This window comes from Hemicordylus capensis, chromosome 12 (assembly GCF_027244095.1).
Source record: "Hemicordylus capensis ecotype Gifberg chromosome 12, rHemCap1.1.pri, whole genome shotgun sequence".
Taxonomy (NCBI): Eukaryota; Metazoa; Chordata; class Lepidosauria; order Squamata; family Cordylidae; genus Hemicordylus; species Hemicordylus capensis.
The window spans coordinates 21,825,827-21,851,228 of NC_069668.1; the positions used below are offsets into that span (position 1 = coordinate 21,825,827).

The window sequence follows — 25,402 nt, forward strand, 5'->3', positions numbered from 1 at the left end:
GATGCTGCCAGGGAGGGAACTTGGAACCTAGATGCTCTTCCCAGAGTGGCTCCCATCTCCTAAGGGGAAAGTCATACAGTGCTTACATGTAGTCTCCCATTCAATTGCAAACCTGGGCAGACCTTGCTTAGTAGAGGGGACAATTCATGCTTGCTACCACAAGTCCAGCTTTCCTCCTGCTAGTTTGGCGAACCAGATAATTTGAGTTGAAAGGTGGCAGCTTCAGAATGTTTTCCAGCTTGGGGCCAGGCAGGGCAGCGCTTGGGTCCTCTGGGCCAAATGTTGCTGGACCCCACCCCCTGCCTAAGTTTAGCGGGGTCCTGAGTTCTTGTGATGGGGCAGAGGCATAGAGCTAAGGGTCAGGATGGGGTGGCTGGAGGCGCTTCTGCTGGTGCCCCGGGGATGAGAGAGAGCCTTCAAGACTCCCCCCTGCCCTCGTTTCTGGGGTGTGGACCTACACACGGCAAAGAAAGAAGAGCAAAATGGGATGCCTTAAATAAAACAGAAGACCATCCACTTTTGCGTATCTAATCATTTACTTCTGGACATGTGCGGCCTTTTTGATGTCGCAAGACGTCAACTTGTCCCTAATCTACAAGGGGGATTCCTGACCTTGTGTCTCCTGTTGATGCTGGACTACAGTGCCCATCATCCCATGATGCAGCTGGGGATGATGGGGGTTGTAGTCCCACACCACCCGGGGCCTCAAGGTTGAGCACTCTTAAAGTTAATGGACTGTTTGGCCCCTCATTAAGCCTGGCCTGGCCTGATTGGACAGCTCCTTCTGCATCTGCTAGCTGGCACTCTTTGTTTACATGGTTACACGTTTACTGCGGAATCAACCAGAGTTCTACCCAAGTCTGGTTTTGGAGGATAAGCAACCCTTTCCTCCCCCTGCGCAAATAAAAGAGGGTGGGAACTCTCCAAGGTACTTTAGAAACGTTGGGTCCCAAAGCACGTTCTAAAATACCACCCATCTTGCTGAAGCTAAGCAGGACTTGGTGTGGTCAGTGCCTGGATGGGAGACCCATGTATGCCACCTTTGAGGATGGGGGCTGTAACTTAGTGTTTTGCATCTGCTTTGCATGCAGAAGGCCCCAGGTTCACTCAGCATGCTGGTTCCTTCAGCAGAGCAACACAGACATATTTTGATGATGCAAAGCGTCGTTTTCTTCTACCCCTGAAGGAGGGTGTTTGCTCAAAATGCATCGGATCTAATAATCTAGGAACCCTGGAAGTGGCCTTCTGCTGAGTCAGGCCATTTAGCGCTGTGGTGTCTGCACTGACTGGCAGCAGCTCTCCCAGGTTTCAGGCAGGAATCTTTCCCAACCCCACCTGGAAATGCTTCTGTGTGCAAAGGAGATGAAACACTACGCTCCAGTCCTTCCCTTTCCACAGCTACCATCCAGCCAGTTACCCCTGCTAACTGAGCAAAGAGGCACCTTTTAAAGTGGCGATTCTCTTACATTTAGCAGGTGGAGAGCAACTGGCCCTGTCCAACCCCAGCAAAGCATCCCTCCAGTGGCTGTTGCTGGGAATCTGCCTTGTGATGGTGGATATTTATATATTCTTCCATCCAGGCACTGACCACACCAAGCCCTGCTTAGCTTCTTGTGCCTTCTGTTTCTTTCTAGATTGTGAGCCCTTTGGGGACAGTGGACCTTCATCATGAATTATATAATATTTATTTTTCTATGTAACCCGCTTTGAGGACTTTGGTTGAAGAGTGGAATATAAATATTTGTAGCAGTAGCCAGTCACCATGCTTTTATCCCAGAGAATTCTGCACCCATCAGCCACTGTGCTACAACAGGTCCTGAACTGCTGCTGTGAGCCTGAAAAACAAGAGGATAAAAAGGAGATTTAATCTCACAGCCAAGGCATGAGGGGGATCGCTCTTAGAACTGGTGCTCCATATTCCCAGTGTGTTGAAATACTTGGATACCGAGTATTGTTCCAGCATAATCCAGCTCTCAGGGCTCTCGGGGGCCTAAGGAGGGCCAAAGCACTGCCTCCCACCACCCACCATTGGGCTGGAGAGCAGGACTCCCTCTGTGGACAGACTCTTGTGATGCGGGAAGCGGTGGCACCCCAGTGTCCTGGGGTGGGAGTGGGGCAGTGGCTCAGTCGTAGAGACTGGCAGCAGCTTCTCCAAGGTTGCAGGCAGGAATCTCTCTCAGCCCTATCTTTGTAGATATATCATGTACAAACAACCACTTTGTATATAATTGTGCTTTGGCAACGTACTGTATGCTTTGGTAGTTTGTTGTTTCAATAAAAAATCTTGTCCTATTAAAAAAAATAAAAAATATTGTCCTTTCTTGGAGATGCTGCCTGGGAGGGAACTTGGAACCTAGATATGCTCTACCCACAGCGGCTCTGGCTCCATCCCCTAAGGGGAAGATGGTTGCATATGAATAGGAGACTTGATGTGTGAGCACTGTCAGATATTTCCCCTCAGGGGATAATGGGGCCACTCTTGGAAGAGTATCTAGGTTCCAAGTTCCCTCCCTGGCAGCATCTCCAAGAGAGGGCAGAGAGAGACTCCTGCCTGCAGCCTTGTAGAAGCCGCTGCCAGTCTGGGTTGACAATATTGAGCTAGAGGGAACAAGGGTCTGACTCAGTAGATGGCAGCTTCCTATATTCTTATGACTGGCAGCTGAGTAGGAGTGTCCAGCCTGGTCAGGCTATATGCCCTGTGTGTGAACCAGTCATGTGCTGGCAGAAAACAAGCTAGTGTGGTGGGGGAGAGAGTGACCATGTGGTTGCTGCTATCTGGGGAGGACAGGACTGGGAGTGCTTTTCCTCCACCCTTGTTGGGTAGATTGGTGGCCTTTTCCCCAGATGGGCCAGCTGAGGCAGAGAAAGGGGTTGCTCATGGCTACCCAGCCAAGACTGGTAGCCGGCAGCTCACCCTCTTGGCCAGGGCACGAGACCAGTGCACAAGCACAACACGTGTTTTCAGAAGACTGATACAAGCAGGCAGTGCTTGATTGGAGGGACCAAATGCTCCCCCAGTATACCAGATATATTCCAAAGAAAGGTGTGAACCCCAGGTTGCTCATCTCTCAGGGAGTACCAGCCGGAGGCTTTGCCGCTGTTGCATGCTGGATCACAGCTCCCATGATCCCCTGCCTCAATGCACTGGAGGGTCTCAGCCTGGCCACCCCCGCCTTATATCCCCACCGCTTCATATATAGCATTTCAAGCGGGGGTTTCAGCTTGAGGGGCCATTCGGTGCCTGTTCCTAAGAGTGGTGGTGCTGGGCAGCATCCCAGGCCAATAGGGCTATTCCCACTGGAGGTTGGTGATGGAGGGGAGGCTCTTGCCCCCAATGGCGCTGGGCCAGGGGGCTGGATCCTTCCTGACCCAATGCGGGGGGGGGGGAGCCGAGCCAGCCACCCCCAGCTGGCCTTGGCCCCTCCTCAATCGAGGCCAGGGGCGCCACGTGACCCCGAGCGCTTCTGCCCGGCAGCCAATGAGCGCCCGGAGAGCGCGAGGCCAGGGGCGCCACGTGACCCCGAGCGCTCCTGCCCGGCAGCCAATGAGCGCCCAGAGAGCGCGCATGCGAGCTAACCGCGGCGCCCTCGCTCTTCTCTTCCCCTCTCCCGCCAGGGGTGGCTCCTCCTCCTCCTGTCCGCCCCTCCTGCTCCGCCCGGCGCCTTATCTGCCCCGTTGGCTTCCAAATCCCCGGCCTGGCGGCGGCGACTCCTCCACTCCCGCTCCGCCTGTGAATCCGAGCACAGCTCAGCCAGTGCCAGCCCCGCCTCTCTCCGTCGCCGTGCGCGCTCTCGCGCCGTCACGCAGGGCTCGAGAGAGGCCGCGGCTGCGCGCGCATATATCCCTCCTCCTTCCGGCCCCGCCTCCGTCCTTTCTCCCTTTATTGTTTTCCCTGCGTTGGTCCCAAGTGGTGCCGCGGCGGGCGGGACGCTGGCGTAGTATCACTTTGCCATATCCATCAACGAGTGGTACACTATGCATCTGAGCATGCTCCAAAGCATTGGAGCATGCTCAGTATGGTTAAATGAAGCTCCTTTTCGTTTTCTGCCCAAAACCCCTATCAGATTTTAATTTCTGATTAAAATATTAAAGAGATGCAATCTAGATTCTGCAAAAAAAAATCACATGTGATTGGATGTGCAATTATGTAACAAAACTACTCTGAAACATAAAGAAGAATGACTGCAATAGTGCATCCCAAGGACGAATGTTAATTTCTGTGAAAGGCCTAGAGAACTGGCAAGAAGAGAACAGGAAGAAGAGAGCAAGAAGGGAGCGTGCTCAGTCTCTCCAGTTGAAGCCAGTGCCCTTACCCTGAAGGTCAATCTATCAACGACTGACATTTTGAATACTGGCAAAAAGAGAGCATGCTCAGTCTCTCCAACACCTGCCAGAAGCTCTTACCCTTGTTAACTTTAGAATTAGTAAAGAGACTTGTGTACTCCACAATTAACTGCATCTGTCATGTCCCCTTATGAGCAGGTGAGGAGCTGTCATTGTGTGCTGCTGTGGCAGAGTCACTGCTGTTTCCACACACAGGTCCTGAATCAGCACCCTCTTATATTCCACCAACCCGCTCTGGTTATCAAATTAAAAATCATGAAACATTGTCAAAAATTATGTTTCAGATTTTTTTCAGAGTTCAAATCTCCCCACTCAGCCATGAAACTAGCTGGGTGATTCTGGGCCAGTCGCTTCTCTCTCAGCCTAACCTACTTCACAGGGTTGTTGTGAGGAGAAGCTCAAGGATGTAGTACACCGCTCTGGGCTCCTTGGAGGAAGAGCGGGATAGAAAATGAAATAAATAAATAAATAAATCTTAAAAACATTTTAAAAAATTGGTGCTTTGGGAACAGGTGTTTAGTAATCTGGACAGGGCCTGCCAGTGTTTCATGCTGCAGGAGCCTGCCCAAGCCTAATCCACTGTGCAGCTTTGCTAGCTGCATCTGTCACGTCCCCCTATGAGCAGGTGAGGAGCACAGGTTCAGCCATTAGATGTTTGGTTACTCACCACACAGGTGTTTTATAAAGATGATTATTTATAATACATTTATACCCTGCTCTTCCTCCAAGGAGGCCAGAGGGGTGTACTGCATAAGTTTCCCTTCTTTTGACCCAATCTGGCCAACATGTGAATGCAGCACCTCCATTCCAGAGGAGAGGTGTGTTAAAAGGCTTTAAAAGCCTCCTGTGAAAAACCTCCTGCAATCAAACTTTACTGAATTTGTTCAAAATTCTGAGAAAACACACACAGGCTCACACTGCATGGTTGACAGTCTCCTTGGCTAATCTGCAGCAAGGGTCCCATTTTAATAATTAGTGTTTCTAATGTGTTCTAGGCATTAAAAGTAGCACAAATATATAGTACTCAATGTATATCACTATATATTGTGAAGTGTGTGTGTGTATTCAGTGAAATGTATTTCTAGGCAGCATACTTATTTTGAAATATCAGACTTAAATCCTTGGGGGCCTGGGGTGTGCGGAGGCCCTGGAATTTGAGGGGGGGCCCCATTTTAAAATCTGGTCTCTGGGCCCACTCCAACTTTACTATGCCCCTGCACTGAACCATTGAACCATCTTAGCTGAATCCTCCAGTCGTCCTTGTATCTTCTCCTTTGGAGCAACCTGTATCTAATAGCTCCATGCAAGCACACACCAGCCCCCTGCTAACGGAGCAAAGAGACACCTCTTTAAAAGTGGTGATGTGTTTTAGAAAACCAAAGTAACTCCATTTTACTTAGAATACCTCACTCTAATTTAAAGTAACCCCAGCCCAGCTCAGGCCAGCTCAGGGACATCACGGCCTCACATGATCAAAGTCATTATCTCTCTCCACTAAATTGTATCTAAGGAAACTTGGTTCTCACAAGATTCTCATTGTTCTTTTGCTGACAGTTAAGAAAACAGGATGTAACCAAATAAGGAGTGATCACCAGATGAACAAGGAATCATTCGCATGCGTACTAGATACTTAGTCCACCATTCTGTTGCCACGTATACTATGTCTAGGGTATCAGCATCATTCAGATTGTTTGTATAAATGTAAGATGCACCTATAACCAATTTGTAATCAGAAAGCGTAAAGCCCTCTGATTACCTGTTGCAACTGCAGTGCAATAAAATGCCTCTAATTGATTCCCACTGAGTCTGTTTGATTGGCAAAAGGCGGACCCAGGGACGAACTGAATTCACATCAGTGGTGATGATTCTCTGGATTGAAAGGGGGGAGCAACTGGCCCTATCCAGCCCCAGCACAAAATCCCTCGAGGAGGGTGGGCTCTTCCTGGTTCCCAACTTATGTATCTTTTTAGAGTGTGAGCCCTTTAGGAAAGTTCACTTTCAAACTATTGACTCTTCAAACTTTTGACTCTTCAAACTTTTGAACCTTTAAACCTTTCAACTATCGTACCTTTGAATTTTGGAACCCTTGAACCTCTGAACCCTTGAACCTTCTGACCTTTGAACCATTGAACCAGGGTCCTAACTACTATTAGGTAAGGGGAGGCGGTTGCCTGGGGGCCCCACTGCCTTGGGGGGGCCCCAGAGGCACCTCACGAGACTCCCCATTGCCCCCTGCCCAGCCCCAAGGCCCCTCAGCCACTTGCCCTCTTCGCCGTCTCTCCTGCTTGTCCTCCTGGCCGGCAATCGAAGCAGCAGCCCAGCTGCAAAGAGCTCCTTTTCTCCCGCCTCTCAGCTGATCAGCAGGTGGGTGGGGCTTCCAGGGAGGCCTCTGTGTAGGCCTCAGTGAAGCCTGAGCTGGAGTAGGCTGGCAGGGAGGCCCCAAGCTAGGAAGGAGGCAGGCAGGCAGAGTGGCCCCCATAGCTCTCTGCAGCAGACCCTCTGCCCAGCCCAGCACTTGCCAGGTCAAGAAACGATGGTCACGCTGGCCCCCCCCCCCACTGCCTTGCCCGGTCATGCTGGCACCCCCCCCCCCGCCGCTGCCTTGACCTGTCACGCTGCTACCTTGGTCAAGGACATAGGTTGATGATAAAGCTGGGACCCCCTGTGCCTCTCAAGTGAGAAGCCTCCTCTGGCATCTGGTACATCCTCTTCTTTTCTGTTGTCCTCACCCTCTTTTTGGTTGTTGGAGATCCAGCTTTGGCTGGTGGGTGGATGCTTGCTTGCTTGGATAAAGCAAGGTAATCCTTATTTAGTCCCACTTGTATCTTGCCTTTCCCCTATTTATTAACAATTTATTTAAAGTTCTCCTTGGTGCTGGTGATGTGAATACCGGTTCGTCCCTGGGTCCGCCTTTTAGCCAATAAAACAGACTCAGTAGGGATCAATTAGAGGCAATTTTATTTGCTGCTGCAGCCAGCAAGGTAAATCAATGGGCTATTGCTCTGCATTGAAATACAAATTGGTTATAGGTGCATCTTACATTTATACAGACAATCTGAATGATGTTGACACCCTAGACATAGTATACTTGGCAACAAAATGGTGGACTAAGTATCTAGTACGCATGCGAAAGATTCATTGTTCATCTGGTGATCACCCCTTATTTGGTTACATCCTGTTTTCTAAACTGTCCTGTGAGAACCCAGTTTCTTTAGATACAATTTAGTGGAGAGAGATAATGGCGTTGATCATGTGAGGCCGTGTCCTTGAGCTGGCCTGAGCTGGGCTGGGGTTACTTTAAGTTAGAGTGAGGTATTCTAAGTAAAATGGAGTTACTTTGGTTTTCTAAAACACATCACTGGTATGCCAAGCCTTGACCAGCACCATCGAAGAGGCTAAGAAGCTTTGGACACAAAATATTTTACTTTTTATTGTGAATTTTGCAAAGACACATTTAAGCAACAAAATATACATTTTTGACCCTTGTTTAGAATTTCCTTTATACAACAACAACAACAAGATGCTACCATAGTAATAACTTAAATGTACATTATTTACAGGAAACATTAGCAACCAGGAAGTCTACAAAGAATTGCCTCAATGCAGAAAAGAACAACAATTTATGCTTAACATTTTGTAGATCATCCTGCCCCCTATTCCTTCCCGAAAACGCTCTCTTATTTTGTTTTTCTTCACATTAAGCACACGCCTTCTGTGGGCAGGTTTCCTGCTTCATTGAAATGAAAGGACATGTGGAAGAATTTACCGTGTCCCCTAGAAAACTAACATTTCCCTTTAACTGATGTTTTTAAAAATTCCATTCTGCATTCATGAAAAGAGGAACACATCAATTAAAACGCATGTTTTATGGTTTATGTTTTAACTTCCAAAAAAGTTTTTAAAAACTACCTTAGTACTGTAATTTTAAGGGCCCTTGCTGCAAAAATGCAATCAAGTCATCTTTATTAACGTCTCAATTTCTCTTTTCGCATCACACTAAACCTCAGATCTGTCCAATGCCCATGAATGGAGAAAAACATGGAACTTCCTGCCACAAGGCATCACGACAGCTGAATAGTCTGTGTGGCGGGTGCTCTTTTGCTGCCACAGGTTGTGAAAGAGGATGGGGTTCCTACACTCAGTCTAAAAAATCTAGAAGGCTGTTCTTATAGCAGCCCATAGTTGCACTTTAAACAGTGCAAGAGAGTTGGAGCCATTGATCACATTTCTGTTGGCTCCAAGTGCGTGCAGATAAAAATGTGTAGCAAAGATTTGCCTAGAAATCAAATCACTGAGGGTGACCACAGCACTCCACATGCTGATGAAAGGGTCATGATCTCCATTTAGGGAGGGAGATGTATTTCCAGTCACACCAGGACTGTTCTCAGATAACCTTAAGTTGGATGAACCACTAGAGAACCTCTTGGCAGGAGAGAAAATAATCCTTTCAGCATGAGAGAGACAGAGAGAGAGTCTGGAGGGCTTATAGTGGATGACTCATTTGTTGAGATGCTGCTCATTCCTCTCTCTGCTTTGGTCTCTGTGCTCCCACACAGTCCTTGTCGGTAGAAAGGATTGTCTTCCTCCAAGGAAGGTTAGAGAAATTCCAAGTAAAACAGGCATTCGGAACCTAGGAAGCTGCCATATATTGAGTCAGACCATCGGTCCCATCTAGCTCAGTATTGTCTACACAGACTGGCAGCGGCTTCTCTAAGGTTTCAGGCATAAAAAAATCCTTCAGGACATAAATCTCAGCACACCAAACCAGAAGTGCTGGTTTGAAAGTACCAGTTCCTGCTGAAGTGGAAAATTCTAGGGTGACCAAGAAAAGAAGCCGGGAAGCAGGCTAGAGTCAACCCTAGTGAGCCAACCTAAGCCTCTCACTGGGAGCTATAGTCTTTCAAAACCTGGGGAGCTTTGGGTTGGTTCAAAATGCCCCATGGTGGTCCAATGGGTTGTTTGAGGCAGCATGAGGGAAATGCAGCTTCGTGTACCTTGTGGTAGTCAAATCGGAAGGAACAAGGATGCCTAGCCTCAGAGGAAAGGACCAGCCACAGCACGGGTAGACAGTTTTTCAAAAAAGAAAGCACAATGCTGATCACCAAAGACAAACAATGGCAGGTACGGACAAGAAGCACACCTGGTCAGCAGATCTAAGAACACAAGAACAGCCCTGCTGGATCAGGCCCAAGGCCCACCGAGTCCAGCATGCTGTTTCACACAGTGGCCCACCAGATGGCCCTGGGAAGGTATCTTTTTCCTTCTGCCAAAGGAAAACAAGAGAACCTGCTGTATGAACCTGATACATGTTGTAAAGCATTTCTTCCACGCAACATCCTTCCATCAAGCAGATGGGGCGTGGGGACACGGGGAGTCCTCCAGGCAGTTGTGACATCTTCTCTGGTCAAGGTAAGAAGATCAGCTGTTCTTAGTGGTCACGTGAAAACATCTGGTTAGGAGGAGGTGGCAAGAGTCATCCATGGCTGTTGTGGTTAAGCGAAGACATATTCTCATTCAAAAAGAATGTTTCTTCCTCAAAGCAAATGAACTACAGAAGGAAAGTGCAGAAGACAAAACTAGTTTTTAAAGAAAAGTATTGTTCTATTAATAATAAAATAATAATTAGTTAAATTATTAATTAAAGATTAGCTGAGTCAAAAAACCTCCTATGAGAAGGAGGAGGAAAAAACCTCTTTGTGGTCTCAGGTTCAATTTATTTATTTATAGTTTGATTTATATACCGCTTTTCCTTAAAATAATCTCAAATAATCTCAATAATCTCTATATTTAATATAATTAAAACAATACATAATTGTATTGTTTCTTTTTAGATTGTGAGCCCTTTGGGGACAAGGAGGCAGGGAAAAAAGAGAGTTGTTCTTGTGGCAGCAAGCATGAATTGTCCCCTTTGCTACACAGGGTCCACCCTGTTTTTAGTAAGGCAACTTTGGCAGGAAAGAGAACATTTAAATTCATCCCACTCCACAATCCAGAAAATACATCCAAGGTGCATCTGACAGGTCCATCTTACTGATCACAACATATATTTGTTTAGTAGATGACATTTATGGTTTTTTAAAAAAGAAAATGCTTATGTGCCAACCAGTGTTCTTGCTAATTTTTTTTCTTCTTCGTGGGGAATGCATTTTGTTCTGGGTGGCAGTATCAAGGCAGTGTGAGACATTCCTGATTCAATCTGAGCGGAATCCAAAATTAACTGAGCAGACATCAAAAATGTGTGCACGAACACTCATGCACATGCCTTAGAACACTCATGCACATGCCTTAGAACACTGGTACCAATTGTGCTAAACATGGCTCGTATTATGTTGGTGAGCCCAAGAGAAATCTTCTAGCTGTTCCTCTCCCTCAGGTTTTAAGGCATAGGAACGTAGGGAGCTGCCGTATACTGAGTCATATCCTTGGTCCACCTGGTTCAGTATTGACTACACAGACTGGCAGCAGCTTCTCCAAAGTTAGAGGCAGGAGTCTCTGTCAACCCTCTCTGGAGATGCCAGGGAGGGAACTTGGGAACCTAGATGCTCTTCCCAGAGAAGCCCCACCCCCTAAGGAGAATATTGTACAGTACTCACAGATGTAGTCTCCCATCCAAATGCAAACCAGGGTGGACCCTGCTCAGCAAAGGGGACAATTCTGCTTGTGACATCTTTATATAGTAGGACAGAAATATGTACCTTTTCCAGGTCCAGAGGCATCATTTTCTGCTAGTGTGTCTGTATGGAAAAGAAAGGAGATGTATTGGTTTCTGGAAGCTCAGCACACCGCATTTGCCCTACTAATAAGCAGCAGATACTTGGGCTAGCTAATTTGTCATGCCAGCTGCTGCTTCTCTTTGTTCTCCTCCTGCCCTGCTGCAACCACAGATAAGCATCGCCATATTAGATTGGTCCCACAAACCACCCAGGTTTGCTTCCTGGAATGCATTGGCAAATACACCGAGTCTCACATTCATAGTAGGACCCAGTTCATACAAACACCTCACTGGCGTGTTTCCATTTGGGTGGGGCACTGTGTGTCTGGCCTCAACTGTTTGTGGCAAGTGTGGTTTGTGTGATGCAACACAGGACGGTAGAGCATCTGCTTTACTGAGAGGAGAGGAGAGAGGAGAGGAGAACTGAGCTGAGCTGGTCTGGTGGTAGCAAGCATGACTGGTCCCCTTAGCTAAGCAGGGTCCGCCCTGGTTGCATATGAATGGGAGACTAGCCTACACCACTAAGTATTCCCAGGAGGTCTCCCACCCAAGTACTAACCAGGCCCGACCCTGCTTAACTTCCAAGATCAGATGGGATTGGGTGCTTTCAGGGTGGTGTGGCTGAGGAGACTAAAAGTGTGAGCACTATGAGATATTCCCCTCGGGATGGAGCTGCTCTGGGAAGAGCATCTAGATTCCAAGTTTCTTCCCTGGCAGCATCTCCGAGTCCAAGACTGGGCTGAGAGAGATTCCTGCCTACAACCTTGGAGAAAACGCTGCCAGTCTGTGAAGAAAATACAGGCAACTTCCTGTGTACCACAGTTGTGAAGAACCTGGCCAGCTATTTGGGAGGAGAGCTGGTCTTGTGGGGGCAAGCATGACTTGTCCCCTTAGCTAAGCAGGGTCCATACTGCTTACATTTGAATGGGAGACTACATGTGAGCACTGGAAGATATTGTTCCTTAGGGGATGGAGCCACTCTGGGAAGAGCATCTGAGGTCCCAAGTTCCCTCCCCGGCAGCATCTCCAAGATAGGGCTGAGTGGGACTCCTGCCTGCAACCTTGGAGAAACTGCTGCCAGTCTGGGTCATACTGAGCTAGATGGACCAAGGGTCTGACTTGGCAGACAGCAGCTTCCAGTTGCTTGGCCAGACATTCCAAGGGCCAACCGAGGCATGCCTTCCATCCTGTCATGGATTCTGACACACTCCTCTGACTGGCTCCATGTCCCAAACCCTGTTTGCCATGGTCCAAACACATCAGTGCTGTTCACATGAGCAGCCCTACTCAGGCTTGTGCAGGTCTCCCAGGGTAGGGCTGCTCGTGTGAAGCTCCAGGATTGGGGCTGCTCGCTCCCAGAGCTGCCCCGCCAAGTCGCCTGGGTTTCCCACCCCAGGCTTGTACTGAGGGAAGAGGACATGCCTGCCCCCTCTCACTCCAGTCCCTGGCCGTGTATCAGAGAAAGAGTCGGGCTCCTCACAACAACCCTGTGAAGTAGGTTAGGCTGAGAGAGAAGGGACTGCCTCAGAGTCACCTAGCAAGTATCGTGGCTGAGTGGGGATTTGAACTCGGGTCTCCCCGGTCCTAGTCCGGCACTTTTACCACTACATCACACTGGCTCTTTGCGTGTGGAAAGGCAGCATGGCTCCTGCATTTTCCCCAGCCCTCCCAGGCTGGGTAAACGGCGAGCTTATTGGTTTTTAAAAAATATTAATACCCCACCTTCTTCCAAAAGAAGACCAAGTTGGTATAAAACAGTTTAAAACAACCCTCCCAACATTAAAACAAAAAGAAAAAGCTGCCTTCAGCTGAGTCAGACCCTTGGCCCATCTCGCTCAGGATTGTCTACCCAGACTGGCAGCGGCTTCTCCAAGGTTACAGGCATGAATCTCTCTCAGCTCGATCTTGGAAATGCTGCCAGGGAGGGAACTTGGAACCTCAGATGCTGTTCGGAGAGCGGCTCCATCCCCTGAGGGCAGAGGCGGATTAACGTAGTAGCAAATGTAGCATTTGCTACGGGCCCCGTGTTTTTGAGGGCCCTGCATGCCCGGCTTCCAACTGGGAATTAAAGTTAAAACTTTACCTGTTTCATTTGGTCCATATTAGATAAAATATCCCTTTTCTGCTAAATGTGCCTTTTAAGAGAATGCCCAGCACAGCATCTGTCCAGTGGCTGTTGCTGGTGCCTACCACATTTTTCTTTTTAGAGTGTGAGCCCTTTGGAGACAGAGAAGCATCTCTCCACTCTTTAGTTTTCTATGTAAACCACTTTGAGAATTTTGATTGAAAAACGGTATATAAATGTTCACTGATGTTATAGTAAGTGTGAGTTTGTGGCTTGGTCTCCCATACTTCAAAATATAGCAAATGAAAAATATTGAATTACTCTACTATGCAAGTAAATAATTTATGTTTTAATATTTATGTGCATTTAAAAAATTTTTTAGGGCCCCTTTATAACATATGCTACAGGCCCCGCACTGGCTTAATCTGGCCCTGCCTGAGGGGAAGATCTTATAGGGCTCACACATGTAGTCTCCCATTTAAATGCAAGCAGGGGGGACCCTGCTTAGCTAAGGGGACCCATCCTGCTTGCCACCACCAGACCAGCTCTCCTCAGAATACAGAAGATAGAAAGGGGCAGAATGTTCATCGAAATGAGCAATTAGCTCCTTCCCAATTAAGATTTACTGCAAGGATGAGCCAGTCATCTAGCCAAATATTCATCTGGCACCATATAAGGCAACGTCTTACAGTCATACTTACCGACCCAGAACTTGAATGGCTAAATTTATCAAAACGGAACTTTAGATTTGACCGCGGAGAGTTTCTGCTCTTGATATCTGTTGGAAAAACGCAACAAATCAACATTCGCTTCACTTCCTTTAACTGAATGGTGGTCTAGAATGAACAGAGTTCCACAGATGCTCCACGAAAAGAATCCCTTCATTTTTACAGGTTTTGCCACAACGTTTGCATTTACCAGAGCTGGGGAAGCCCTTGGCATTTAAGAGGATTTTATTTATTATGGATAACAAATGTGATGATGCCGATCATCTTTTGGTAGTACCTCTATAATATAAAGCGGCTTGGGCTTCACTGACTCACTATTCTCAGATATTCTCCCATTCGCTACAATGGGTAGAAAGGAGCGTTGGTTTCACTTACTGTGAAGGCTTCTTCTGGTTCTTGTTGCCAGGGACATCTCATGGGTTATCCCTTTCCACCAGCTCCGAGACAGGACAGATAATCTGATTGGAAAAAACAGATATGACACGCCCACTCGGGGCTGTTGGGGATAACCCCGCCCCAGTTCTTTCGTTCGAACTGACCCGTGAGTGATATAGTCAGACACCATAATAAGAATACATTTAACATAGAAAAGTACATATAACCAGAATAGTTGTAACAGGCCCCTAACTGACAAACGGGAATATTGAAAAAACAGGAGCCCAACAAGGTCTAAGCACAGGAAGGGAATACCCCCTAGTAGCATCTCCATATTCGACAGGAACAGGCAGGAAGCATCTTCTGGGTGGGTCGAGATGTCCCTGGCAACAAGAACCAGAAGAAGCCTTCATGGTAAGTGAAACCAATGCTCCTTTCTCAGTTCTTGCTGCCAGGGACATCTCATGGGACATACCACAGCTTTGGGCAACCTGGACGGGAACTCTCCTGCCTATTCCTGTGGAAGGACCTGTTGAAGGACCCTCCTACCAAAAGCCGCCTGTAAGGTGGCATGTGTATCCATCTTATAGTGCCTGGTAAATGTCGCTGGAGTCGACCAGGTGGCAGCCCTGCATATATCTTGCACTGGTGCATGGGATGAAAAAGCCGCCGTGGCCACTGCTGCCCTGGTAGAATGTGCTGTAACCTGAGAAGGGGGTGTCATGTTTTGTGTATTGTAGGCCACTGAAATACATTCCCTTATCCATCGGGCAATCGTAGCTGAAGTTACGGCGGAGCCCATAGATCGTGAACTGTACAATACAAACATAGCGTCTATTTTGTGCACAGAGGCAGTCCTCTTAATGTACATCTTCAAGCATCTGCGCACGTCCAATTTATGCCAGAGTTTCTCCTTCTCATGGACTGGGTGGGGACAAAAAGAGGGAAGGTAAACATCCTGGGACTGCTGGAAAACGGACAAAACTTTTGGCCGAATGAAGGGGTCAGGAATAAGTCATACTACCTCTTTTTGGAAAATGCAGAAGGATTTCCCAATTGATAGGGCCCTTATCTCTGAGACTCACCTGGCCGAGGTTATCGCCACTAGGAAGGCCAGTTTATAGGATAGGTTTTTTAGCGGAATGGTCGAAATCGGTTCGAAAGGGGGATGTTGAAGGGCTGTAAGCACCACGTGTAGGTTCCATGATGGAAACTATGGACGACCGGGGGGGACATCAAGGTAGCCCCCCTGAGGAATCTTTTCAAATGAGGATCGGACTGGGCGGAGGAAAGCGGACGCCCAGTTATGAGACCTATCAAAGATGCTGCCTGGTGCTTCAGGGTGTTTGGCCTGAGGCCCTTCTTCAGACCATCTTGCAAAAACTGTAATAGGTGTTTTAAAGTGGCAGTCCCCCTAGGAATGGAGTGATGGGATGACCAGCGTAGGAATGCCCACCAGGTACTTTGGTAAATGCAGTTGGTCGATGTTCTACGCGATGCCAACATTGTCTGCAGCACTTCTGGTGAGTAACCAAACTGACTCAGCAATCCCTGTTCAGTCTCCAGGCGGTCAGCCTTAACCAACCCGGATCTGGGTGACAAACTGGTCCTTGAGATATCACTGCTGCCAGGAAGCTCCCAAGGAGGTTCTGTGGACAGATGTACTAGTTCTGGAAACCACGGTCGCCTGGGCCAGAACGGCACAATGAGGATCACTCGGGCCCGCAAGAGGCGTATCCTCCTGAGTACCCTGGTCAGCAATGGTGTTGGTGGGTACGCAAACAGGAGGCCTCTTGGTCACGGAGTTGACAGGGCGTCTATTGCTGATGCTCCCTTGGAGGGGAATCTGGACATGAACAGCTTTAGTTGTGTGTTTTGTGGAGTTGCAAACAAGTCCATTATTGGAATGCCCATTCGCTTCGTGATCAGTTGGAATACTTTCGGATTGAGTGCCCATTCCCCCAGGTGTAGGTCTTCTCTGCTGAGCCAGTCTGCTACTTGGTTCAGTTCGCCCTTGAGATGATGCGCTAAGATAGACTTGATGTTTGTCTCCGAACAGGATAGAAGCAGAGTCGCCTCCTAATGTAAGGACCGGGAACGGGTGCCTCCTTGACGGTTCACGTGGGCCTTTGCTGTGATGTTGTCTGTTCTTATGAGAACATGCTGACCCCGAATAATAGGTTGGAAAGCCTGCAGAGCTAGGCGAATGGCCCTGAGTTCTCTCCAATTTATGCTGTGTAGGCATTCATCTTTGTTCCAGCGATCTTGAGCAGAGAGATGGAGGCAGTGCGCCCCCCAGCCCTGTCGCTTGCATCCGTGGTTACCAACACCTTTGGAGGGTCCAGGAACTCCCTCCCTTGGAACATGTGGCGTGGGTTCAGCCACCAACACAGTGACTTTCAGACCTGAGGCGGAAGGCACAGCCATAACCTTTTCTTTTTCGCTATTGCCTGTGGATGTGGAAGCAGGAACCACTGTAGGGGGCGCAGATGAAACCTCGCCCAAGGGACTACATCTATCATTGCCACCATTAGGCCCAACAGCCGGGACAGGGATGTAAGTGGTGTTGACTTGGATGACAAGACAGTCTTTATTTCTCCTGTGATGGTGGTGAATCTGTCCCATGGGAGGAAGAGCTGGTCTTCTACTGTATTGATCACCACGCCCAGGTGACGGAGGTGGTGGCTCGGCCGCAGCTGACTTTTTTGGTGGTTTATGAGGAAGCCGTGATGTTCCAACACTGCTATTGTTAACGCTAGGTCTTGCTGAGCCTCTAGTAGATTGCGTGATTTCACGAGCAAATCGTCTATTTACGCGAAAAGCCGAACTCCCCGCAGCCAAAGGAGTGACACCAAGGGAGCTAGAACCTTGGTGAAGACCCTGGGCCCGGCGGACTGGCCGAAAGGCAGTGCTGCGTACTGATAGTGGAGCCCCGCATATTTGAATCTTAGTAGCTTCCTGCTTTTGGGATAAATGGGCACATGTAAATATGCCTCCTTTAGGTCGATGGATGATAGAAAGTCCAGGTGGAGAAGGGCTTCCGAAATCGACCTCAATGTCTCCATGCGGAAACGCTGCCTTTTGACTGACTTGTTCAAAAATTTTAGGTCTAGTACCGCCCTTTTTGAACCGTCCTTTTTGGGGACGGTGAATAAAATAGAATAAAGGCCCCCTCCCTCCTGGGTGGCTGGTACTGGTTCCACAGCCCCGATCTCTATGAGATGCCTGATGGCTTGCAACATCTCTGTGTGTTTTTGGCAAGATCGAGATCAGGGAGTGAGGACGAACCTGTGGGGAGAAGGGGCGTCCAACTCTATTCTGTAACCCGCCTTTACCACTGTTAGAACCTGGGAATCTGTTACAGAAGACTCCCAGGCGGAAATAAATTGGGTTAGGCGGCCCCCCAATTGCACTGCCTGGCAGTCATTGCTGGGGCTTTTGTTTTGCTTGAGTAGCTTGTTGTCTGAAGTTACTTGCCCCTCTATAGGGGAAGCGCTGGCGACCCCAAGATCCCCTCTGCTGTCTAGCATCCCTGTACCGGCCCCTAAAAGGCCGGAACCCTCGAAAGGGCTGGAACTGCTGAAAGCTTTTCTTAAAGGGAGCCCTTTCTGGTTTGCGTACAGCTGTGGGCATGGTCTTGCGCTTATCGCTTGACTCAACCAGCACATCCTTTAGAGCTTCTTCACCAAAAAGCTTAGTGGCGTCATAGGGAACAGCTGTGAAGTTGCTCTTTGATGTGCTATCTACTGCCCAATTCTTTAACCATAAATGGCGTCTCCCCAGGACTGACGCTGCGGCCACTCGTGCCGAGTACCTGATAGAATCAAGGGTGGCATCGGCTATAGAAGCCTGCGCCTTTTGTATCTTGACCAGCTGTTACCTCAGTCTCACGCTGTCAGATGGCGGATCATTTAGTAGACCATCTAACCAAAGCAAGGAGGCCCTCCGCCCTACCCGCCATGGAGGCTGCTGCTGCCGCTCTGGTCGCATGAGTCGAGTTATCGTGAGTGCGTTTAAACGCTGATTCGGCCTTTTTGTCTCCCAGGTCTTTGAGAGTTACCTTGCCATCCCTTGGCACCAAGGAATTTGACACCAGCTGTGCAATGGGAGCGTCAGTACAGGGCGTTTTAAATAACTCTGTGACCTCCTTCTGAAAGGAGTAAAAACTGTTAGAAATAGTTAGGGGCTTCCTATTTGCCACGGGAAGGCGCCACTCCTGTTTCACCACGTCTGCAAACAATTCTGGCAACGGCAAGAGAATGTCCTTTGGCGTTGCCTTGGAAAAACCCAGTCCCCTTTTTCATTAGTGGGTTCAGGGTTAGTGGTTTGTTGCAGCCCTATCGTCTTAATAATCCTGGACATGAGGGGGTTAAAATCTTCCGCCATGAACAGCCTTTGGGACACAGATGCAGCATCATTGTCCTTCCCCGCCCAGACCAGTCTCCATCCTCCCTGTCTGGTAACTCATGGTCCCGTGGTAGGGAACCCGTTCCAGTCTCGGGATCCTCCCCACCTGATATTGGGCTTTGCGGTGGATTTCTGCCAGGTTTCCCTATAGGCCTAGGATTAAGAGGCCTAGGATCACCAGATTCTTCGTCAGATATATCGGAGGAGTGGGGAACACTCCTATGCGAGGAGGCTTTTTAAACCTTAATATGCTTGGTTTTAGCCTTGGCTTTTTTAGGAGGGGGGGAAGGGGAGGAGTCACTAGAGGAGACACTATCTGAAGGTGAAGGATCCTGCTTTCTCCTTTTATGGGATTTTTTGTCTTTTTTAACCGGTCTGACTTGATAGATGGTATCTATGATGGCGTTTTTAAACCACGCCTGCCATTCTGGTGGCACTGTTTTTGGAATAGTCATTGAAACCCCAGGAACAGATGGACCCCAGTCTCCCCCAACCTGCAAGACTTCGCCCATTACCTCCCTGGAAGAAGTCCTCTCGGGTGGAGACCCTGCCGGGAGTTGGTCTTTTTCACCTAAAATGGCTGCTTCTGCCTCCTTCCGCGCCTGTTTTCCCGCCTCTGCTGCCATTTTGCTCCTTCTACAATTGTGGGCCTCTGATATGGCCCTTATTTCGGCTGTGCAAGGAGGGGACTTTGCTAACGGCCGCCTTGAAAACACAATGCCCTGTAAGGAGAGGCCCTCACTTTTATCGGCTGCACGCCGGGCTGCTGAAGCACGAGTCTTGCGGCCCGAAGGCAGGAGACTCGCCGCGGACCCGGGAGCGAGCGGTGCAGACGGCTCCAAGGCAGCCATTACCATCGCGGCAGCAGGCAGCTTCCCAGAGACCGCTACGGCCGTTTGGGGCTCTGGATCACTCACCCCCGACGGGGTAGAGAGCAGAAGTTTGGGCGGCTGATCAAGGGCTGCCGGAGGCGATGCCAGGACACCCGAGACTCTGGCGGGTGGTTGAATAGGTGGTGGCGCGACGTGCTTTGAAGCCGCGGCTCCAAACGGCTTGGAGAGTGCCGGAACGAAGCGGCTTTGTTTTGGTCCCCTGGGGACTAATACTATTCTTCCCCTAATTGGCCTCTCCATTCAACAAGGACGGAGGGTGGGGGGAGGAGGACAGCGAGAAGGACACCGAGAAAGCTAAAAATCTTTTTTTTTTAGGAATAGTATGAAGGAACAAACAGTAGTTGAAATAAAAATACAAAGGGGAATACGATATAGGAAACAAAGGAGAAAAAGGTTAAGAATACGAAGGAGAGGAAAAATCTGCTGCTGGAGCTAAGGTGAGGGCAGAAAGAACTGGGGCGGTGTTATCCCCAACAGCCCCGAGTGGGCGTGTCGTATCTGTTTTTTCCAATCAGATTATCTGTCCTGTCTCGGAGCTGGTGGAAAGGGATAACCCATGAGATGTCCCTGGCAGCAAGAACCGAGAATAATTCTCCAAAATATTCTCTCCTATAATAATGGAGGAGGATATTCTTTTGCCAGTCTAGCTGGTGCCAACATTTCAAAAAAGAAAAATCCAATACAAATGTAAGGGGGTTTCCCCAAAGAGAAACATCTAAGAGTTTCCAAGGGCAAGCCAACACATTCCTTGTTGAAGGACCTTCAGAAGGTACAGAACCTTCTCAGGAGGGTTCTGTACGTCCCTCATGAGGACCCAGAGAAGCTGCTGGAACTGTGTGCGCAGTCAAGGCCTTCTCTGCCAGCCCATTGTGGTAGGTCTTGATCAGCTCACCTGTGGGACTCCTACTCATGATCACCGGCGTTGTGGTCGATGCTAGAAGGGGGTTTTCAATGCTTTGGGAAGGGCTGTAGACAAAGACATCTTGCTTGAAAGGCGATGCTGTGGAAGGCTGGCTGCCCTGAGGGAGAAGATGGAGTTGAGGAGGAGATGTTCTCTAGACCTGCTAAGAGTCTCTGCTAAATGTGTCTGGAGAGTAGTGGAACTGAATGAGGATTTTTTGGCACAGATCACTGAAACCCAGCCCCGAACTTTGTCCACTGTCTGTTTCTCAGCGATGGTGCACCTCTTGGTTGATGCCAGCTGGTGGCTGCCATGTTTATCACCCAGAAGCCCTGTAGAAGGACATCCTACCGAACAAACACACAGCACTGTTTTGCAGGGTGTCTAGTGGCTAAACCACTGCTGGGGAATTTCACCTCCCACCTCCCCAAGTTTGCCCACTTTTAAAAAGTATTTTCAGAAGGAAGGAGGCAGGGAGAGAGAGAAGGAAGACAGCAGGGAAGAAAAAGAGAGAGAGAAAGAGAGAAAAAGATTGCTGCAGCTACTGAAAAAACCCTTTGAACCTAATAGGCAATTTTGTTAGAAGAGAGTTGGTCTGATGGTAGCCAGCATGACTTGTCCCCTTAGCTAAGCAGGGTCCACCCTGGTTGAATATGAATGGGAGACCAGAAGAGTGAGCACTGTCAGAGATTCCCCTTAGTAGGAGATGGAGCCGCTCTGGGGAGAGGAAGAATGACCCAAGTTCCCTCCCTGGCAGCATCTTCAAGAAAGGGCTGAGAGAGACTCCTGCCTGCAACCTTGGAGAAGCCGCTCTCATTCTATGTAGACAATCCTGAGCAAGATGGACCAATGGTCTGACTTATTATACGGCAGCTTCCTATGTTGCCACTCCCTCTCAAAAAGTCACTGATGTACACTCACAATCCGAAGATGGGTCAGGCAGTGTGTGTGTGTGTATGTGTATAGAGGTATTTTCACTCCGCTCTACTCTAAAAAGTGCTTCCTTTTTCTCCCTCCCCGAAACAAGGAGGGGTTGATTTGAGCATTGGAGAGACATGAGTGACAAGAAGAGGACCCAAGGAGGTTCTTGGGAGCACTGAACTGGCTGGTTGGAGATGAGGAAGCCGCGGAGGCAGATGTGTGTGCCCCTTCTGGCTTATGCAAATCTGGAGTGTGTGTTTTTTTTTTAAAAGGCTCATTAACGTTGGTCACCCCAGAGACCAGCCAAGCCCGGAAAGAGAAAGTGGCATTACCAGGCATTCGTAGTCTTCCATAGTTTCACTCTCTCCTGCTGTGCTGCTGAAGCTGCTGGTGCTGGAGGATGACCGAGAGATGTTGGACCTGCCGTTCTCTTTGAGTTTAATGAAAGACCTGGAAGTCAAATGGAAATAACAGGGAAGGTTAGAACCATGCAGGGGTGAACAGAGACAGTTGCCTTCTACCGAGTCAGACCCTTGGTCCATTGTCAACTCAGACTGGCAGCAGCTTCTCCAAGGTTGCAGGCAGGAATCTCTCTCAGCCCTGTCTTGGAGATGCTGCCAGGGAGGGAACTTGAAAACTTCTGCTCTTCCTAGAGCGGCCCCATCCTCTGAGGGGAAGATCTGACAGTGCTCACACAGGTTGTCTCCCATTCAAATGCAAACCAAGGCAGACCCTGCTTAGCAAAGGGGACCCTTCATGCTTGCTTCCACCAGACCCGCTCTCCTACCTAGCATCTCTTTAGTGACACATGTACTTATGAACCAACAGTGATCCCATAGCTGATTCAGCATCAGTATCCTCCAGTGCAGGCTGTCTACTTTTTAAATATTTTTCAAAGCTGTCCTACTATTGGGGGGAAATGGAACAGAGTTTTTAAAAAGTGGACAAAGTCCACTCCATGGCATGTAGAGTCAGTTTCAGGCCATCTACCTCTGGGCATGAGTTGAATTCGTTTGTCTACCATGTTGGCGTTGCAGGACCAAGATTGGGTTGTTAATACAAGCGTGTTTCTCTCTTCATCTATAAGCTGCTGAAGTGTATGTGCTGATCAGCATCTTGGCAACCATCACCAAAGCAGATGAGTGAGTCAGACCCTTGGTCCATATAGCTCAGGATTGTCTACACAGACTGGCAGCGGCTCTCCAGGTTTCCAGGCAGGAATCGCTCCCAGCCAGCAGCATTCATTAGTTTGCCTACTATGGGCCACGGTTCATGCCTACACTGACTGGCAGCAACTTTCCTACATTTTGAACAGGGGTTCCAAAGCTGACATTTCTCCCAAGTGAAGCCTGAAAGATAATTTTTGGGAACCTCCCCAGGAGAAACTGAAATCTGAAGATAATTCCAGGGTTCCTCACACAGAGAATCATTGGAGAATTTTCTCAGATGATTGCCCCACGTTCCTGGGGAACATGGGGCAAGGACTGAACAAGGACTGAACCAGTGAAGCAAGGGCTCGAGCCAGAGGACTGAACCAGTGATGGAGCAATGGAGGGAGGGAGGAACAGAGAGATATGCAAGGAAGGAAGGAAAGAGAGAGAGAGAGAGAGAGAGAGAGAGATACTGAAGGAAAGAAAGAAGGGAAAGGGAGATATGCAAGGAAGGAAGGGAGAGAGAGAGAAGAGAGACAAGAGCCAGAGGAAGGAAGGAAGGAAAAGAGAGAGAGATGGAAGAAAGAGACAGAGATGGAAGGAAGGGGGAAAGAGAGAGAGAGAAGGAAGAGACAGAGATGGAAGAAAGAGGGAGGGAGGAAGAGAGGAGGAAGAGAGAGAGGGGGAAGGAAGGACGAGAGATGGAAGGGAGAAAGAGAGAGAGAAGGAAGGGAGAGAGATGGAAGAAAGAGAGAGGGAGGGAGGAAGGAAAAGAGAGAGGGAAGGAAAAGAGAGACAGAAGGAAGGAAGGAAGGAAAGAAGAGACAAAGATGGAAGAGGGAGGGAGGAAAAGAGAGAGATGGAAGGAAGAGTCAGAGATAGAAGGAAGGAAAGAAAGGAGAAAGAGAGAGAGAAGGAAGGGAGACAGAGATGGAAGAAAAGGAGGGAGGGAAGCAAGCAAGCAAGGAAGACAGAGATGGAAGAAAGAGAGAGGGGAGGAAGGAAAAGAGAGAGGGAAGGAAAAGAGAAGGAAGGAAGGAAGGAAGGAAGGAAGGAAGAGACAAAGATGGAAGAGGGAGGGAGGAAAAGAGAGAGATGGAAGGAAGAGTCAGAGATGGAAGGAAGGAAAGAAAGGAGAAAGAGAGAGAGAAGGAAGGGAGACAGAGATGGAAGAAAAGGAGGGAGGGAAGCAAGCAAGCAAGGAAGACAGAGATGGAAGAAAGAGAGAGGGGAGGAAGGAAAAGAGAGAGGGAAGGAAAAGAGAAGGAAGGAAGGAAGGAAGGAAGGAAGGAAGGAAGGAAGGAAGGAAGGAAGGAAGGAAGGAAGGAAGAGACAAAGATGGAAGAGGGAGGGAGGAAAAGAGAGAGATGGAAGGAAGAGTCAGAGATGGAAGGAAGGAAAGAAAGGAGAAAGAGAGAGAGAAGGAAGGGAGACAGAGATGGAAGAAAAGGAGGGAGGGAAGCAAGCAAGCAAGGAAGACAGAGATGGAAGAAAGAGAGAGGGGAGGAAGGAAAAGAGAGAGGGAAGGAAAAGAGAAGGAAGGAAGGAAGGAAGGAAGGAAGGAAGGAAGGAAGGAAGGAAGGAAGGAAGGAAGGAAGGAAGGAAGAGACAAAGATGGAAGAGGGAGGGAGGAAAAGAGAGAGATGGAAGGAAGAGTCAGAGATGGAAGGAAGGAAAGAAAGGAGAAAGAGAGAGAGAAGGAAGGGAGACAGAGATGGAAGAAAAGGAGGGAGGGAAGCAAGCAAGCAAGGAAGACAGAGATGGAAGAAAGAGAGAGGCAAGGAAGGAAGGACGACAGAGAGAGGGAAGGAAGGAAGGAAGGAAGGACCTGCTAATTGCCAAGGTCAAGCCTTGTAAGCTGCCAATTTTTTCTGTCCCTTTCTGCACATGACACTAAAATAAGCCCACACTGCTGAAAGAAGCTTGCCCAGCATGTGTGTTGCATTTACCTCTCTTTGTTGGGGCAGATTTCTGGAGAGCTTGGATTGGAGGAGGCTTCCGACTTCACATCTTGGCACGAATGTCCACCATCTGGGGTCTTTGGTGTTCCTGAGCTGCTGTCACTATGAAAAGAGCAGGACAGATGAGATAGGGTATATTAGGGAACTGACAGACTAACGTTAACTAATATTTCTCCCTGCTTCCGAATATCAGTGCTATCTTCTAAGAACCTTCACATTTTGTTATAGGGTTGGGTTCACATGACAATGTGAGAGGCCCTGAACTAGATGAATAATAGCCCCCCCCCCTTTTTTGTTAATTTTTATTAGAAGCATTTAATATACCGCCCACTCCAAAGACTCCGGGCAGTGTACAATGATATGTAAATAAGGTAACATTAAAAAATTACAATCAAAAATTACATTAAAAATTGCAAACTAAAATACATAATGGAAAGGAAATAAAGTAAACTACAGGGCAAATGCCTGGCGGAAAAGAAAGGTCTTCAATAAAGATTTAAAGACCAGTAAAGAAGGGACTAGACGAATCTGAAAGGGAAGAGAATTCCAAAGAAGTGGAATTATGTCCACTTCTTATAAGTCCACCTTATGCCCAGAGGAATAGTGTCTTCTACAGCTAAGGATCTAGCTCTGGTTGGCAGCAGCTCTCCAAAGTTTCAATCACTGATTGGCAGCAGCACTCCAAGGTTCCAAGCAGGAGCTTTTCCCAGCCAGGAGATGTCAGGGACTGAAGCTGATATCTTCTGCATGCAAAGCAGAAGCATGCCCTTACAGCCCCATCTCTGAGCCATCAATTGCTTGTACAGTTCATATGTTACGTTGAATAACATATGAACAAATAGCATTCCTATCTGTATTCTAGATTTCAAGGTTGCTACACTCAGGTTGACTTTTAAACTGTATGCAGGTTCAACCACAGAAAACCATGTACAAATATCTGGACA

The 25,402-nt window shown here is 48.4% G+C and overlaps 1 protein-coding gene and 1 pseudogene across 9 annotated transcripts in view; both read right to left on the minus strand.

Moving 5' to 3' along the window:
• Positions 1 to 7,754: 7,754 nt before the first annotated feature.
• The window catches only part of LOC128336014 (rap1 GTPase-activating protein 2), a 196,884-nt gene continuing 179,236 nt past the window's right edge, over positions 7,755 to 25,402 (minus strand). For all 9 annotated transcript variants that reach the window (XM_053275077.1, XM_053275072.1, XM_053275079.1 and 6 more), the window contains 6 exons: positions 24,447 to 24,560; positions 21,679 to 21,796; positions 20,417 to 20,543; positions 13,823 to 13,899; positions 11,040 to 11,078; positions 7,755 to 9,892 (listed from right to left, as the gene is read on the minus strand). In XM_053275077.1, coding sequence (XP_053131052.1) covers positions 11,070 to 11,078; positions 13,823 to 13,899; positions 20,417 to 20,543; positions 21,679 to 21,796; positions 24,447 to 24,560 — 445 coding nt within the window. In that variant the 3' untranslated portion in view covers positions 7,755 to 9,892; positions 11,040 to 11,069. The remainder of the gene's footprint in view (positions 9,893 to 11,039; positions 11,079 to 13,822; positions 13,900 to 20,416; positions 20,544 to 21,678; positions 21,797 to 24,446; positions 24,561 to 25,402) is intronic.
• Positions 11,567 to 11,685, minus strand: LOC128336262 (uncharacterized; annotated as a pseudogene).